This window comes from Triplophysa dalaica, chromosome 1 (genome assembly GCF_015846415.1).
Source record: "Triplophysa dalaica isolate WHDGS20190420 chromosome 1, ASM1584641v1, whole genome shotgun sequence".
NCBI lineage: Eukaryota > Metazoa > Chordata > Actinopteri > Cypriniformes > Nemacheilidae > Triplophysa > Triplophysa dalaica.
In genome coordinates this window covers 24,020,224-24,036,128 of record NC_079542.1, presented here as the reverse complement: position 1 = coordinate 24,036,128, position 15,905 = coordinate 24,020,224, and the positions used below count along the sequence as shown (strand labels likewise).

At 38.7% G+C, this 15,905-nt stretch overlaps 1 protein-coding gene across 1 annotated transcript; it reads left to right on the top strand.

The window, feature by feature from the left end:
* The first annotated feature begins 91 nt into the window (after nt 1-91).
* gba2 (glucosidase, beta (bile acid) 2) lies at nt 92-14,383 on the top strand. Its single transcript, XM_056746510.1, has 17 exons — nt 92-345; nt 3,427-3,680; nt 5,303-5,394; nt 5,466-5,581; nt 6,046-6,264; nt 6,436-6,675; nt 7,756-8,012; nt 9,479-9,604; nt 10,061-10,245; nt 10,435-10,539; nt 10,612-10,719; nt 10,996-11,147; nt 11,259-11,365; nt 12,234-12,376; nt 12,506-12,621; nt 13,275-13,466; nt 13,612-14,383. Exons 2-17 carry the CDS (start codon nt 3,490-3,492, stop codon nt 13,828-13,830), a joined length of 2,568 nt encoding a protein of 855 aa, XP_056602488.1. The 5' UTR covers nt 92-345; nt 3,427-3,489; the 3' UTR covers nt 13,831-14,383.
* Nucleotides 14,384-15,905: the final 1,522 nt, after the last annotated feature.

Here is a 15,905-nt window from a genome sequence, read left to right as displayed (position 1 = left end):
CGGTTACCTACACAGATATAGAGATGGCAAAACTCTTTCCCATGCTACCCCTCAGGTGATGTCATTGGTTTAACCCAACACTTTCAGTAGGAATTGATAGCTGACGTTGGCGTGACCAGTTCAACAGTAAAAGACAGCGATGTAATGCTGTGAACATCTGGTTTTACATAAGAAGACATTCTTGAATGCTACACAAATGCCTCCCCATGTACATAGTCTTTGCGATTTACATTCATATACATTTTTTCCATGATTTAACAAGGAGGAACAGCGAGAGCCGGTGGCTTTATTGACATAGTCATGCTGGAGAGCATCAAGACAAGTGCAGAGAAAAGAGGTGGAAAGGTAAGAGATATCAAATCCTCTCCAAAACAAACATGATGAGATAAAAAGTATTAGAAATGATGCATGAGTAGTCGCAGAAGTAACTACATAAATGTGACTGAAGCAGGCAGAACACGAGAGTCTGTCAACGCGGTAAAGTTGGTTTGACGTTATTCATTGATTAGACATTCGTTTCATACCAATTAAGCTCTTTGCGCCTGTTATGTTTTGAGCCCAAACTAACTCAGATAGACATGAATATCCGCCCTCCACGTTGCACAATGGATAAATTCTAGAAAAAAACGATATATCAGGGCTCTAGAGTGCCACCTATTTGGTTGCAAATGTCTCAATGGTGCGACACAAAATGATCAGAGGTCGCACCGGTGTGACCAGCCGTTCGAGGGAGAAAGAAGTCTCTGCAACTCTGAAAGTGTCCCTGTGATTCAACAACAGACACACTTAGGCCCATATCGTGGTCTAAACCAATCAGAGATAGTGAAGGGCGGACCCCCCCTCTGATTGGCCGTGGTCCAGATATTCCTGTACGTGTGTGTACCAGAGGTCGCATTAACATTAAATTTTCTGTTGTTGACGGACGTTTTTACCAGTGATGGAATAATCTGAAGGCCGTCCGTCATTTTGGCGGATTTCAATGATTTCACCTCATTAGAGCTTGATATGCTCGCGAAGTGACCTGTGTGTTTTTACCTGTCATTGTGGTGCGATCTGGGAAAACCCGTCGGATGTCGCGCTGGGACGCGGGAAAGACAGTTCACCTATCATAGTAAAACATGAAGAATGAAGGAGTATCAATGCACATTTCCCGCCAGTCCTGTGTAAACTATGGCATGCAAAGTTTTTTATAACACGGTCAGTTCTGGTCCTTGATTCTGATTGGTTGAGCGGAGATCCAAGCCGTTATAAAATATCCCGATATATAACGGCTGACCGCATTACCTAGAATCACTGCGCCACTCTTGCTACGTACAGCAGAATCATTGTCAAAATGTCCGATTTTGTTGTGAATTTTGATTTATTTGGTGGGCTAAGCATGGATGAGTTGTGGGAAGAGATTGACATGACAGACAAATTAGACCAACAACAAAGACGACACGCTGAAATTAATGAAAGCGAAATTAAAGACATCGAAAAGTCTAGAAATGAGGTGAATACTCATAAACAGACTATGTGGTCTGTTCATGCTTTGCTGCTTCTGTGTTGCATGGCAACCGCACTGTTGTAGCCACACCTGTTTCTGAGGAACTACTTTGTTTGGTTGGAAGAATATATTTTTATTAAAATAATAACATAATATTTGTTGTGTTTTACTTCATGAAACCTAACTAAGCATGTGGATTAACCGTTTTATAAAAGCAGTAAGCCCCGCGAAGCCGTGGGTTATAGTGCATTTTATAACAGCTATGGCGGTTTAGGCATTACAACATCGCCCCTTAGCTGTTATAAAATGTACTGTAACCCACGGCTTCGCGGGGCTTATTGCTTTAATGAACAACAACGGATTTTTTGGGCATTCAGTTAAAATGCTGTGTTAAAATGCAACAAGTTCCAAGACGCAAGTACAGCGTGATGACGTCACTAACATACTACTCACCATCTAACGCCACCTTGCACCATTGTGACGGGTAATAAAAGATAAAGACGGACGTCAGTCAAAATGACGGACTATAAAGAAGTCCAGCGTTACCTGTGGTGTGTATGTTTGTAAATGCGTGTGCTGCAGTCAGACAGAGGTGAGCAGAATGGGGCCCTCAGTTAAACAGAGTGGATGTAGCCGCGGATGATGAGAGAAGATGAAAAGAACGATTGACAACTTTTTCGTGAATAATGTTAAGTTAAGGCTTGATCCTTCTGAAAATCATAAGCAATGCTCTGACACGGAGCCATCAACCTCCCAGGTTATGTCAAGCCCTGGTCCATTTATCTTGAGATCTTTTGAGTTTAAATTTCAGTTCAGTGAAGCACTTTAAGCACCAACACTTTTTCTGTAAATTACCTTTCTTGTAGATTTGTGATTCAAATAAAGAGCTTTATGTTGACCAGGTTGTTAGTTAATCATTTACAAGTCAATTTTGCCTATATGGACATTTAAAAAAGTGAACTGGCAAAGCCAATAAAATGTTAAATGCCTTAAATGCGATGCGGTCGAAAATTTGTGTGTAGCTAACTTTTGTGCTGGTGCACCTAAGAAAAAAAGTTATGCGCACCAGTGAAACCATTGCAAAAAGTTAGTCTAGAGTCCTGCATATACTTACATTGTACATCAGACAGAACTGTGAGTAATTCACAGTTGGTTTATTTCCTTTAGCTGAAGTGGTGTACAACTTTAATGTATTTAAATGGGTTAAAGCCTTGTGCATCATAGGGTATAATGCTCTGAATATGTTACAGTTGGTTTGATACCTTTATCTCAAATGATGTTGTCGTTTAATGGATTTATGTAATTACATACATTAAAAGTTGTACAATTATTATAAAATGCTTATTTAAAAAAACGGAGCCTTGTGCAATAACAGCCATGTTTTCCTGAACATTTTAGTACTGGTTTTATAGATTGTCATGTAGTTAAATGGTTTAATAAATTTTCATGGTTAATTTATATATCGTTTTTTTTCTAGAATTTAAGCCTTGTGCAACGTAAAGGGCATATATTTATGTCTATCTGAGTTATTTTGGGCTCAAAACATAACAGGCACAAAGAGCTTAATTGATATGAAACCGAATGTCTAATGAATGAATAACGTCAACCTAACTTTACAGCGGTCAGTCACCGATTGGTGTATTTGAAAGAAGTGTACAATGCAGAAAAGAGCAAGACATTGTTAGTTATTTAAAAGAATAAGATCAAATTACATCTCCAGCCTGTGGTTGGCTGCACTGGCGTTGATCACTCTGGTGACAGATGAACTTTGGGTTCATATATAACTTAGATTACCTACCTCTATACACAAAGATCAGGCTTGCTCTGCACAACCCGAGACAATGTAGCATTTTTTTTTCATTAATGTGTCATTAAGTTATTTAACATATTTGCTTCATTTACCTAGATTAACAATTTTGTCTGTTTTGCTTTTAATGTAGATCATTTAGACCAGTTTTACACACCAGCTTTTAGTTTGGACCGTCGATTTAAAGCTCCAAAATATGGATTTAAATGACAGCAAGTCTCTGGCGGAGCTTATGAGCCGGTATGTGTCTACAGAAATTGGATTTGGTGTCCCGAAGGATGGTTGGCGGATATGTCTGGCACACGAGTTCAACGAGAAGAGGAAACCATTTCAAGCCAAAGATGTATCAATCTCTAACATGATCGAACATGTTGGTCTAGGTCTCAGGTATGTTTAGCAATAAATGGGCCTTAGATTCCTTTAATCTTCATGTCAGTTCTTTAAATGGTTCCGTTCATGTGACATTGTATCATGTCATTCATAAAAAGTAAGAAATCATAACAGACCTTAACAGTCGTTCCTCTTAAGTGACAGCTCAGCCCAAATTGAGAATTCTGTCATCATTGATCACCCTCTTGTCATTTTAAATCTGTATGACTTTCCTTTCTTCAGCAAAACACAAAAGAAGCTATTTGAAGAAAGTTGGTAGCCCGAACAACAGTGTCATCCATTCACTTCTATGGACACAAAACCATGGCAAGTGAATGGCGGCGAGTTTACAACATTCTTCGAAATATCTTCTGTGTTCTGCGGAATTAAGAAAGTCGAACAGTTTGGAAATTAAAAAATAGGACGAGTCATTTTTGGGTGAACTATCACTTTCAGTGTGATTTATTTTTTGACTCTTGCACTGTAGTATTACGCATAAATGAAATCGATAGATAATATAATATTTCAGAAAAAGGTTTTCTTCTCTTCTGCCAAACTCTTCCCTGCCTGCTTCTTCGTAAGCAGCCACCCATATTAAGTAAACCAAGGTAATACTGTCATAAGGTTTACCATTACTAGCTTCGTAGAAGCAAAAACAGCTCATTCATTTGTAGGTTACTTGCTCACATATAAAAGAAATGACTGCTATCAGCCATCCAGGTGTATTAGGTCTTTACTTGGATCAGGTGGGGTTTCTGAGCACCTGTGTGGCCTGTTAGACTGGTACATTGTTTAATATCTGACATCAAGATAAGGCTTTGTGAAACTATGTAGCTTCAAGCTGGTTATTGATTGATAAATATTGATCTTGTTTTGCATTCATGATTAATGATTGACTCATGGTCAAAGTCATCGTCAGTGGCTGAGTTTTATTATTGGCAAAGTTCTTATTTGTGCATTATTCGATATATACACCAAACAAGTTTTTGTTGCCACTGCCTTTTATCCAGCATGCTTGGCCAAGGAAGCCTTCCTAACCCCTTGGATCCTTTAAAAATTAATTCACTTTGAGTTTTTGTTGTGCATTGATCCCTATTGATACAATCAGTGCTCTGATGCGAATGTGACTAGTGTATTCATGTTCCTAAACCTTCCCCACACTTGATTGATTATTCACCTAACTTCCATGGTAATCACATGTCTGACATCTAAATGTTATGACTCGGTGAAAGTTGAGATATGTGGTCATATTGATGTGATATAAGAGATGTTAAATCCTTCTGTTATGATTATTCTGAAGAAAGTGATGAACACAAACGATTTTTGCAGTGCAGAAACAGTTCACAGCTGTATCGGTGTATCCCATAATGCCATCTGTCCTTTTATGTTTGTGTAAATCAGTTTACATTTACAATGACATTTAGTCATAATCAGTCGCTTTTATCCAAAGGGACTTGCAGAGAGTTCAGGGAGCAATAAGACAAAGAGTTCAATGGGGTGGTTCGAGGCTGACTAAGTATGTATTAAAAAGAGCTGCATTATTATGACTAAAGTTGTTAGAGAGCCACAAAGCCCAATTTGAAAAGTCAAAATGTGAGTCATTGAGTCTGTATATTCATCTCTTGTGTTTGTCTGAACAGGTATCTACGATGGTGGTACAAAAAGACCCAGATTGAAAAGAAAGCACCTTTTATTGATATGTTTCGGGCCTTACAGCTGAAACAAATTTATGGTGAGTACAAATGCAAGCAAAAACATCCTGTCAATAAAAAAAAACCAATGTACGTGAACAATGTTTTTTAGGTGTTCCTCTGGGTGGCATTGGGGGAGGTAGTATCACCCGCGGATGGAAGGGCGATTTCTGCAGATGGCAACTAAACCCTGGAATGTACCACTATAAAACTGTTATAGCTAACCAGGTAACTGATTCACTTATAAATAAATTACTCACCGGTGCTTTTAAAGGTCCAATGCGTAAAATAACTTGCATAACTATGTTTTTCAGAGGTCTATATAGACTAAAGAACTAACACAATGAAGCATAATGTTTATGAGCTATGAGCTATTTCTATCTACACACACCGCGGGTCCCCTTCGCCATGTTGTTTCTACAGTAGCCCTAAACGGACAAACAGCTCTACAAATCGCGAAAACGTCACAACATCTTTGCCCTGTGTCAGCCACCGTAGTGTTTCAAAAGGGAGAGGTGGAGTGAGCCATTAGTTGCAAACTCTCACCGCTAGATGTCGCTAAATTTCATACACTGGACCTTAAAACTGTATTTGCGTTTATAAAATAGTTACAGTAGCTTTTTGTGCTTATTTCCAGTTTGTCCATCTGTTCTTCGCCAAGTTTAAGTCTTCCTAAATTTCTGTCTCTCTAGTTTACAGTATGTTTGCGCAGGGGGGGTCAGACAGTATACCAGCAGGTGTTGTCTACCGAACGTCCCCCTGCACTTCAGGGTTGGAACTGGGGCTACTGCGGTGAATATGCATTTTACCATGCACTGTATCCACGAGCCTGGACGGTCTACCACCTGCCTGGCCAGAATGTCAACCTCACCTGCAGACAAGTGTCACCTGTCATCCCCCATGACTACAAGGTGACCAGCTCTTTGACACCTGTTTTATATCGCCACCACTATTGTTGTAATTTACCTCAACTACATGTGGTTAGTGTAGAAGCATTCAATATGTACAGTACAAAGATAATGAAACCGTATCCAAATTATTGACCCATCTCAAATAAGCTAAGCTTGTTTTCTCTTTCTCAGGACTCCAGTCTGCCTGTGGCTGTGTTTGTGTGGGATATTGAGAATAAGAATGATTACGCGCTCGACGTTTCCATCATGTTCACAATGGTTAATGGGTCGGGCGATAAAGACGATATGTGCGGGGGCCACTGGAATGAACCATTTCACCACGAAGAAGAGGGAGAATCCGTGTCTGGGGTCTTGCTACATCACCAAACACCTGTAAACCCATACACTATGTGTATCGCTGCAAGAGGAAAGGTAATGTCGAAGGAAAATGTTGAAGCAACAGGTTTGGTCTGTAGTAAAACACATAAATTAGTCTTGTGTTGCAAGAAAAAACGCAATCTGCCAAACAAGTTTCAGAGTTCACCCCCACTCTTTTGTTTGAGCATGTGGTCCTTTCAGAAAATTAGAGATTTGTACTTGCTAATTGGTTGACTTTATTTTGCACGGCGCTAATATATGATCAGATACAGTTGTGCTCATAAGTTTACATACCCTGTCAGAATTTATGATTTTTTGGCCATTTAATACACGGTGTTAAGAACCTGGGCATGTTAACTTTTGATCAGGGTAATTTGGGTAGTTGCTGTTGTCATTATGATTTAAAAAGAGTAAACACAGTTGATTAATATAAGGCTTCAGCCAAACACTAACCATGAGTGAAAGAAAAGTTTTTGTGTTATCATTTCATATTCTCTGAAAAATGGCCAATAAATCGTAAATTCTGCCAGAGTGTGTAAACTCATGAGCACAACTGTAGAATGGATATTTGACATGTTTCACGCAGGCATGGGCCGAAAACCTGTTTCAAGGTATACCGCAGTTTGGAAACGTCATTGTTTTAAAACCACTAAAAGTTTCTGTTATACCGTTTCAAAGATATGAGCTGTTTTTATCAAAGACGGAAAGGGCAGGAATCAATCAGGTTCTGTGCCTTTTTTTTCATGCTTGATTAGTTATTTGCTCATCTGCACTAAATTTGTTATGTATATATTGATGGATGAATGCATGGAAGTTTAATTACTGGAAATACATGTAAAAGAAGACTAGAAAGGGGTGCCATGCTGATTTAACCTGACATACTGTACATGTTTACTACTGTCCCAAAATATATTGTGTTGCTTAAAAATAAAACCTATTGTGTTCAATGTTTTTACCCAGACATTTAAAAAATTTTTTTAAAGCTGCAACCACCAAACCGTGCTAGTTTGGCTAAAGGTTACTATACCGTCAAAATCTTATACCGGCCCATGCCTAGTTTTAAGAAGCATTCTATAGAAGCAGGAACAAAGTTAACTTATTATAGAAATTAAAATAAAACTCATCATTTTGCAGTCTGGCCTAGAGATCAGTCACCAGACCGCGTTTAGCCCAAAGGGAACCTGTAGTGCTTTGTGGAGTGACCTCATGACTGATGGAAGACTCGACTCGCCCGAGGGCCCCAGCACACCCACACAGAAGGGAGAGAATGTAGCAGCAGCCCTGGCCGTGGGCTGCTCGGTGCCTGCTAATGGACACAACAGTATGGAGTTTAGTTTGGCCTGGGATATGCCCACAGTCACCTTCGGCTCGAGAGAGAGGGTGCATGCAAGGTGTGTGTACATTCAATGTTTTTTAACATGCACAGGAACGTTTTGTTTACGAATGGGCGAATGCAAACACTTCCTTATTCATATAGAGTCTGCTCAAACTCCTTATCTTTTCTATCAATCTACCTTTTCTTTCTATTTGTATGAACTGTGGGTCAGGGTCTGTAAAAAGCTTTATTTTTTGAGTGACATTCAGTCAATAGTTATGTTAAACACATAAAACAGAAAATTCTGTTGTTTTACTCACTCTTTTTATATTCTTGTGTGAAACACATAAGGAGATTTTATTTTTAACTCTGCTGGGATTTACATAAATGGTTAAATATGCTCTTTTAACCTTTGACATCTCCTAAAGAGATGGTTCACCCAAAAGTAAACGTTTCAACATTATTTACTCGCCACTGTGTCGCTCAAACCTGAAACCAAAATGTTGTTTCGGTGGTAGTAATGGGAGTGAATTGGGACCAAATTCCCAAACTTCGAAATAACGCAGGAAAATAAAAAATTTACGGGACATGACTCGTGCTAGGGGGGCACGGTGGCTTAGTGGTTAGCACGTTCGCCTCACACCTCGGGGGTTTCCTCCGGGTACTCCGGTTTCCTCCCCTGGTCCAAAGACATGCATGGTAGGTTGATTGGCATCTCTGGAAAAAATTGTCCGTAGGGTGTGAGTGCGTGAGTGAATGAGTGAGTGAGTGTGTGTGCCCTGCGATGGGTTGGCACTCCATCCAGGGTGTATCCTGCCTGATGCCCGATGACTCCTGAGATAGGCACAGGCTCCCCGTGACCCGAGGTAGTTCGGATAAGCGGTAGAAAATGGATGGATGGATGGATGGATGACTCGTGCTGTATATTTCAAGCATCAATTAGATTTGATGTAGATAATATTAAATCTGTTAATATGTAATCATTCACGTGAAAGTAAACAGCTGTCTGTTTGTTGCCCTAACAACTAGGACACATCAGCCAAACACACAGAAATTTTGGTAAAAAAATCTTAATCAAATCACAGATTATATATATTTTTTCTACACCGAACCCATTTGTGTTCGTTAAGGACACTTGAAATACACAACATAAGTCATGTGGAGTTATTTTATACAGTTTTTGTGTCCTTATGAAGTTCAGCATCACTATTACTCCCATTTCAACCCCCTGCTCTTAGAAGATTTGAACGCAACAAGTCTGAGTAAATTATTACATCATTTTTAATTGTGGTCGAACTGTCCTTTTAAAGATATTCTTTGTATGTTCCATCGAGGAAAGGTAGTCATGGTACAATATGAGGGTGAGTAAAATTCATGATGGGAAAAAATGTATCAACTGGGACATTCTTCAAATATATGAGGAAAACCAGTAGGTTAACAGTTTGTGTAACACTTTATATGTAACATGGAAACTTATTAACAGTTGCACTGATGCTTATCTCAATGACTGTATGAAGTAACAGGGTGGAGTCTTTGTTTCAGGAGATACACACGTTACTATGGCAGCAAAGGGGACGCTGCCCCCTCGCTGTCCCACTATGCTCTCACACACTACAGAAAATGGGAGGAGAGCATAGATGAGTGGCAGAGGCCCATTCTACAGGACAGGTAAAAATACATTTTTCAGTAGTAACAGTTTATGAATTAAGTTGCATGGGGCAAGTTTCTCTCCAAAAGGCAATGTATTTGTGTATTGTGTAATATGTTGAATAAACCCTTATGTGCCATTTAGTGTATTATTACTCGTATCCTGTTAAGTGCACTTCATACATATGTGTTGGGTGTGGTACTGTCCGCATACACTGTTATACCTTTTAACATAAGGCATATTTTGTTTTTGGTTACTGTTTGGTCTATTAGATAAAACCATGGCCACTCTGATTAAGCCTAATCAACCTATTCTGATCGACCTATTTTTACCATTTTTAAATAGGTTGAAATAAACAAAAATGAACCATGAATGAAGTGTTTTCTCATCATTTATATGAGCTAAGCTGCTCTCTACTGTAGACAACCGGTACAGCTGACACTTATACATTACATCTTCATTTACTGTTTGTCTAGTTCTCTTCCAGCATGGTATAAATCAGCTCTGTTTAATGAGCTCTACTTCATTGTGGATGGTGGAACTGTGTGGCTGGAGCTTCCAGAGGACAGCGATGTCAGTGGTGGGCTCCGTACTGAGGATGGGGGGCTTCCAGCTCAGCCTCAAGTTGTCAAGGAATATGGGCGATTTGCTTACCTAGAGGGTAATTGCATGGTGCTTATCATTAAATTGATATGTAATCTAAACTGAGGATTTGTTTAGCATAGGCTTATTAAAGCCATTTGAAAAATAAAGGTTAGCATTGAGATTATTGTCCATTTGTGTTGAAACGGAGTCATGTTTAGATTGAGGTGATATGATGACTTCTGTTTATTTCCCTCTTTAAACACAGGTCAGGAGTACAGGATGTATAACACTTATGATGTGCACTTCTATGCTTCATTCGCACTTATCATGTTGTGGCCAAAGTTGGCTCTGAGTCTGCAGTATGATATTGGTGAGCTTAACACTTCAAGATGATATTGAAATGAATAGATCTTGTTTTTTAAGTTTGTACTTGCGCTTTCAGCTGGTAGTGTCGTACAGCATGACCCCACAGAGAGATTGAATCTAATGAGCGGTCAGTGCTCACCAGTCAAGACCCGGGGTGTTGTGCCTCACGACATTGGAGACCCTGGTAAGTTAATACCATGTTTATTACCCTGTTAACCATAAAACAGTTTCAAGCATAATGTTTTAGACACAGCAAAAAATAATAATGTTGGCAATTTATATTTTTTCATATAAATATATATATGTCTATAACATTATAGACATCAGATACTAAATTTATTAGAGGAACCAAGATTTTAACTAAAATCTTTCAAGTTTTAAAGGTTTCATAAGACTCAAATGTTCCCTGTATTCTTAAAACCAATTGCTCAAATATTCCTAAAACTACTTTTTCAAACAGATGATGAGCCATGGTGTCGTGTCAACGCTTACTTGATTCACGATACAGCCGACTGGAAAGATTTGAACTTGAAGTTTGTGCTGCAAGTGTACCGAGACTATTATCTGACCCAGGATGAGCAGTATCTGAAGGACATGTGGCCCATATGCCAGGTGGGCTCAACCGTGTAGAAATACATCCTCTGAATGTAAAAATGGAGCCTGATCACGTTTCCAATTGTTTCGGCACACATCACTCACAGATCTGCTTTATTTTTTATTCAGACAGTCATGGAAACAGAGTTAAAGTTCGATAAGGATGGAGATGGACTGATTGAAAATTCTGGCTATGCAGACCAGACCTATGATGGATGGACAGTGACTGGACCCAGGTACAGTATGGCAAAAAAAACTACATAAAATATATAATAGGATACATGAGGGTGATTCTGGACATAGTGTAGTGTGGGTTACTCAACTATTGTTGTGTGTGCAGTACATTCTTGCTCTATTACAGGTGGGTTTATATTAAAGGTGTGATGAACTGGCCTTGTTTATTGTTTTATACTGTTGTATGAGATACTGCACCATTCCTATCGGATCCAATGTTGACGACGCATCATTGCTTTTTAATTTCAGTCATTCCACAAATCCTGTGTCGATCTCTGCCTTGTTCACAAAGGAATCCTTAGAGAAATGAAACTAACAAATGCTCCATGTTTTTCCCACATGAGCTGGAACGTCTTTAAAAATAAACTTTAACCACACATTACTAATGTCAGAATCTGAATTTGTGCAGCGACCGTATTCTTCCCCAACCAGGAGTGGCACAATATTTAGCTATCTTTAACGGCATGTTTGTTTATTGCTTGCTCGCTCTATCTGGTTCTGCACAACTTGTTCTGTCATGCACGAACCAGGGGGCGGGGCTAGAGAAGTAGTCGTTGATATTTTTCTGTGGAGGGGGTGTTCAACCTATCATAGATAGGTGCATTCCAGAACCTGGCGTTCGCTGGGCCTGGTGTCAATAACAGATGTAATCTCAGTAACAAGGGCGTTTTCAGTTCTGACACTTACATGATGTTCGTGTGAATACGGTTCCCACTTATATAACAAAAGCTCGGGTTAAAATTGTGATTTTAATTCATCCCTCCTTTAAGATTTGCTTATTCTAGCTGGGTTGTTATGTAATAAAATGTCACTTACAGTCAACAACAACATACATAAGTAACAGGTGTGTTAAATTTGTGCATGTTCTAGTGCATACTGCGGTGGTCTGTGGCTGGCGTCAGTGTGCATGATGTGCAAAATGGCCCGTCTGCTGAACTGCGAGTCTGTTTATCAACGCTACAGAGATATTTTAGACAGAGGAAGTGCAGCCTTCGACAAACTTTTGTGGAATGGTGAGTAGGACAGTTAAGTCATGTCATGGATGGTGAAAGGCAGGTCCGGCATTCGATCTGTTTCCATATTGAATGATCATCTGGGATGAGAACACAACTTGAAGTAAAAGTTTCCTCTTACTTTTTTAGGCAAGTACTACAATTATGACAGCAGTGGACGAAACCTCTCCAACAGTGTAATGTCAGACCAGTGTGCAGGCCATTGGTTTCTCAAGGCTTCTGGGCTTGGGGATGATGACTTCCAGGTAAGCAAAGACCAAAGTATACTGTGTTATGCTCCATCTGGTGGACAGCTATTGCATATGGGCAATACCAGCGTTATGGATGTGACATTTTTTTCATGATTGATCGCTCAGAGAATGTATTATTTCTTTTACAATATACTGAACCATTGGTTGTCTAAACATCAGAAAAATATCAGACTATGCACAAGTTTTGTGAATTAAAATGTAAAAACCAGAAGCTAAAATACCCGACAAATAAAGATCGGATGTCTCTTCATAGAACATAAAATTGTTTCTTTATAAAAAATTTAATTTGCCAATTTATGTGATGTATGTACCATAATAGATGTGACAATCCTAAAATGTAAAATTATGCAAAAAAAATGAAAACAATGCTTCTAAAACGTTGAGACCTCACATGGCTATTAAAACCATCAAACTTTGACGTCTGTCATTTGGTATATTTCATGGTATGGTTGACATTTACATGGAATTGCCCATGTGTCCATGCACCCATATGCAGCCCAATCTTTTAGCCGTACGAATACACCATGAGTGCAAGCGATTGTTTTTAGTGATAATGTCCTGAAATTGCTGGAATTTGTTGTTCTGGACAAAAAAAATGGCAGACAATGCCTAACCAAATACTTTTGAACATGCACTTCTCTGCGCAGGCTTTTCCTAAGGAGAAAATCCATAGTGCATTGAGATCAGTCTTTGACCTCAATGTTATGAGCTTTGCGAAAGGACAGATGGGTGCAGTTAATGGAATGAGGCCAGAGGGCGTGCCTGATCGTTCCAGCGTCCAATCAGATGAGGTGTGGGTGGGTGTGGTGTATGGATTGGCAGCAACAATGATACACGAGGTAAGACAGACCTCAGGTCATTGTTGTAGCTACTATTTTGGTCCATTCATTTAATTTCATGGAAATCATACTTAATGATTTCTTTCTCCAATTGTATATCAAGTGTGATATGCCTGATTGTAACATATTATATTCTGTTTCCTAGGGAATGGTGGAAGAGGGTCTGCAAACTGCGGAAGGTTGCTATCGTACTGTATGGGAGCGATTGGGAATGGCCTTCCAGACTCCTGAAGCATACTGTGAGAAAGGCATCTACCGCTCTCTAGCTTATATGAGGCCTCTGAGCATTTGGGCAATGCAGCTTGCACTGAACAATCGACCAAAGTACATTAAAACCACTGAGAAGGACACGGGACTGGAATGAGTCCTGGAAGTATGCTGAAGCAAACTTAAACTGTCTTAAATTAAGTTACCTTTGATTTTCCTTGATTGTTGAACGTCTAAAAGACTGCAGAACTTGTTTGTGTGTAGCACAGTTACATACCTGTGCACACAAAAACAATATACCTTTATATAATATTATAAAAAACTGACTTTTTCACTGAAACCCTGCATAAGCTCTACCAAAGTTCTTACATGTAGAAGCTGTGATCATGGGTCTACAACTGAAGGCATGAACTTGTTGAACAATGTCACACTCATGTGTTCTTGATGATATAAGATCCAGAGTTATTAACAATATCTGAATCTTAGGGAATTGAGTAATAGATCATGAATGAGTACAATTTCATTACATGAATGCTTATTTGAGTGCGGATAAAGTACTTTCAGTTTCCATTGTCTTGTTATTAGATATTTTGCTTTTAACTCCTGTATGTGTAGTATTAGTATCTATCTGAGGCATTTACAAGTACTGTACATTATTCTACAACAAAAATAAGAAATATATAAATGAATAAATGGGAATGTTTAATAAATTCTATTCAGTTCAGTTCATATATTTTAGGACTGGTGAGAATATGCTCAAACGTCTTTACATTTTTGCCATTACTAGTTTTGGTAGAATGTATAGATTTAAACCCACAGATCCAAAAATGACACAGTAACCATCCCAACAATAAATAAGAGGCTGTTTCTCCTTAAACAGTCAATCATACGTTTGTTCGGAAGGCTGTGGAGTCTTTTAAAAAGTAACATTTCACATATATTTGTATTATAGGTTATCATATATCAATCTTTTTTTTTAAGACTCAGCTCAGATAGACTTGCAGACTTTCCACATTGTTGCAGTGCCGTTATCGTGCCAGGATGATTTTTCTGGGGGCTCCAGAGTGATTAGCTAAGCAACAGTAAAAAGCTTAAAATCTTTAATATATCAGGTGATTGATTCAAATAAACTGGATCTGGAACCGAGATGGACATGACTGGCTAGTGTAATTAGATGGCTTTTTAACTGAAACACCAAAAAAGAATTACATAACGCTTATTTAGTCAATAAAAAAAGTTTGCTCAGTGAAAATAGGGGAACACTTTACAGTAAGGTTGTATTTGTTGATAACTGGTTATTGTTTTATGAACAATGAACAGATTTTAAGATCTTAAGCTGTAACTGTTAACATTAGTTAATGCACCATTATGAATATTATTGTATTAACATGAATAAACATTAACAAAGATAGTAAATTCTGAAAGTAGTATCGTATTTTATGCTTTAGCGCATATTAACCACTAGAGGTCAATGTTGACCTTCCCATTTTTTTTCTTTCAAGCGGTCCTACAGTTCTGAGTGCTCCATCTCTCTTGAGTGCTAGAGAAGTGTTTCAAGTGCATACGATGTTTATCTGAGCTTGGCCACTCTGAGCTAGCTCTTATTTTAAACACTGTTAAAAATATATGAGGAAACTGATATTTAATTGATGGCCAACCCACACTGTTAGAGGTGCTGTGTTATGGCCAGTGAGGAAGTGAGAGAGTAGGCTATAACAAAAACCTCATACAAAAATACATATGCATAATATTACAACATTGACTGTATAAGGATAACTTTCCATTTCTGCCCATAGCTCTATCTTTAACCTGCAAAGGATGTTTTGGAGAAAAAAACATGGATAGGCTAATATCAAGAAAAACATGTGAAGCAACGGACAACAGAGTGCAAGAGTACTAAAAATATACTTTTAGATGAATTCTGTGGAGGATATGTAGGATAAAAATGAAGCTTATGAAAGTCAGAATCACCACGTTTTTCTTTCCTGTTTTATATCCGAGTTTAAAGAAAACCCCTCATTCCTCTGTAAAGAAATAGATAAGCTCTAAATGCTTCATTGTGCTGCTGCTCCTGCTTCAAGATGCACGACTTTACTAGAGCGCTCAAAAGATAACAACTGCTTTTGAATTAATCTAAATGGAAAATTAGATCATGCTGCGCCTGAGAAGCTGGCACATCTAAACCACGATAATAGGTGCCTATTGTTACCATTATCTGCTTGCAAAACAGAA

Excerpts from the sequence above, each read along its gene's own strand:
- gba2 (XM_056746510.1), top strand. The coding sequence starts at position 3,490 with ATGGATTTAAATGACAGCAAGTCTCTGGCGGAGCTTATGAGCCGGTAT. Across the intron at positions 5,582-6,045 it reads AAACTGTTATAGCTAACCAG|TTTACAGTATGTTTGCGCAG; the intron begins GTAACTGATTCA and ends CTGTCTCTCTAG. Across the intron at positions 11,148-11,258 it reads ACATGTGGCCCATATGCCAG|ACAGTCATGGAAACAGAGTT; the intron begins GTGGGCTCAACC and ends TTTTTTATTCAG.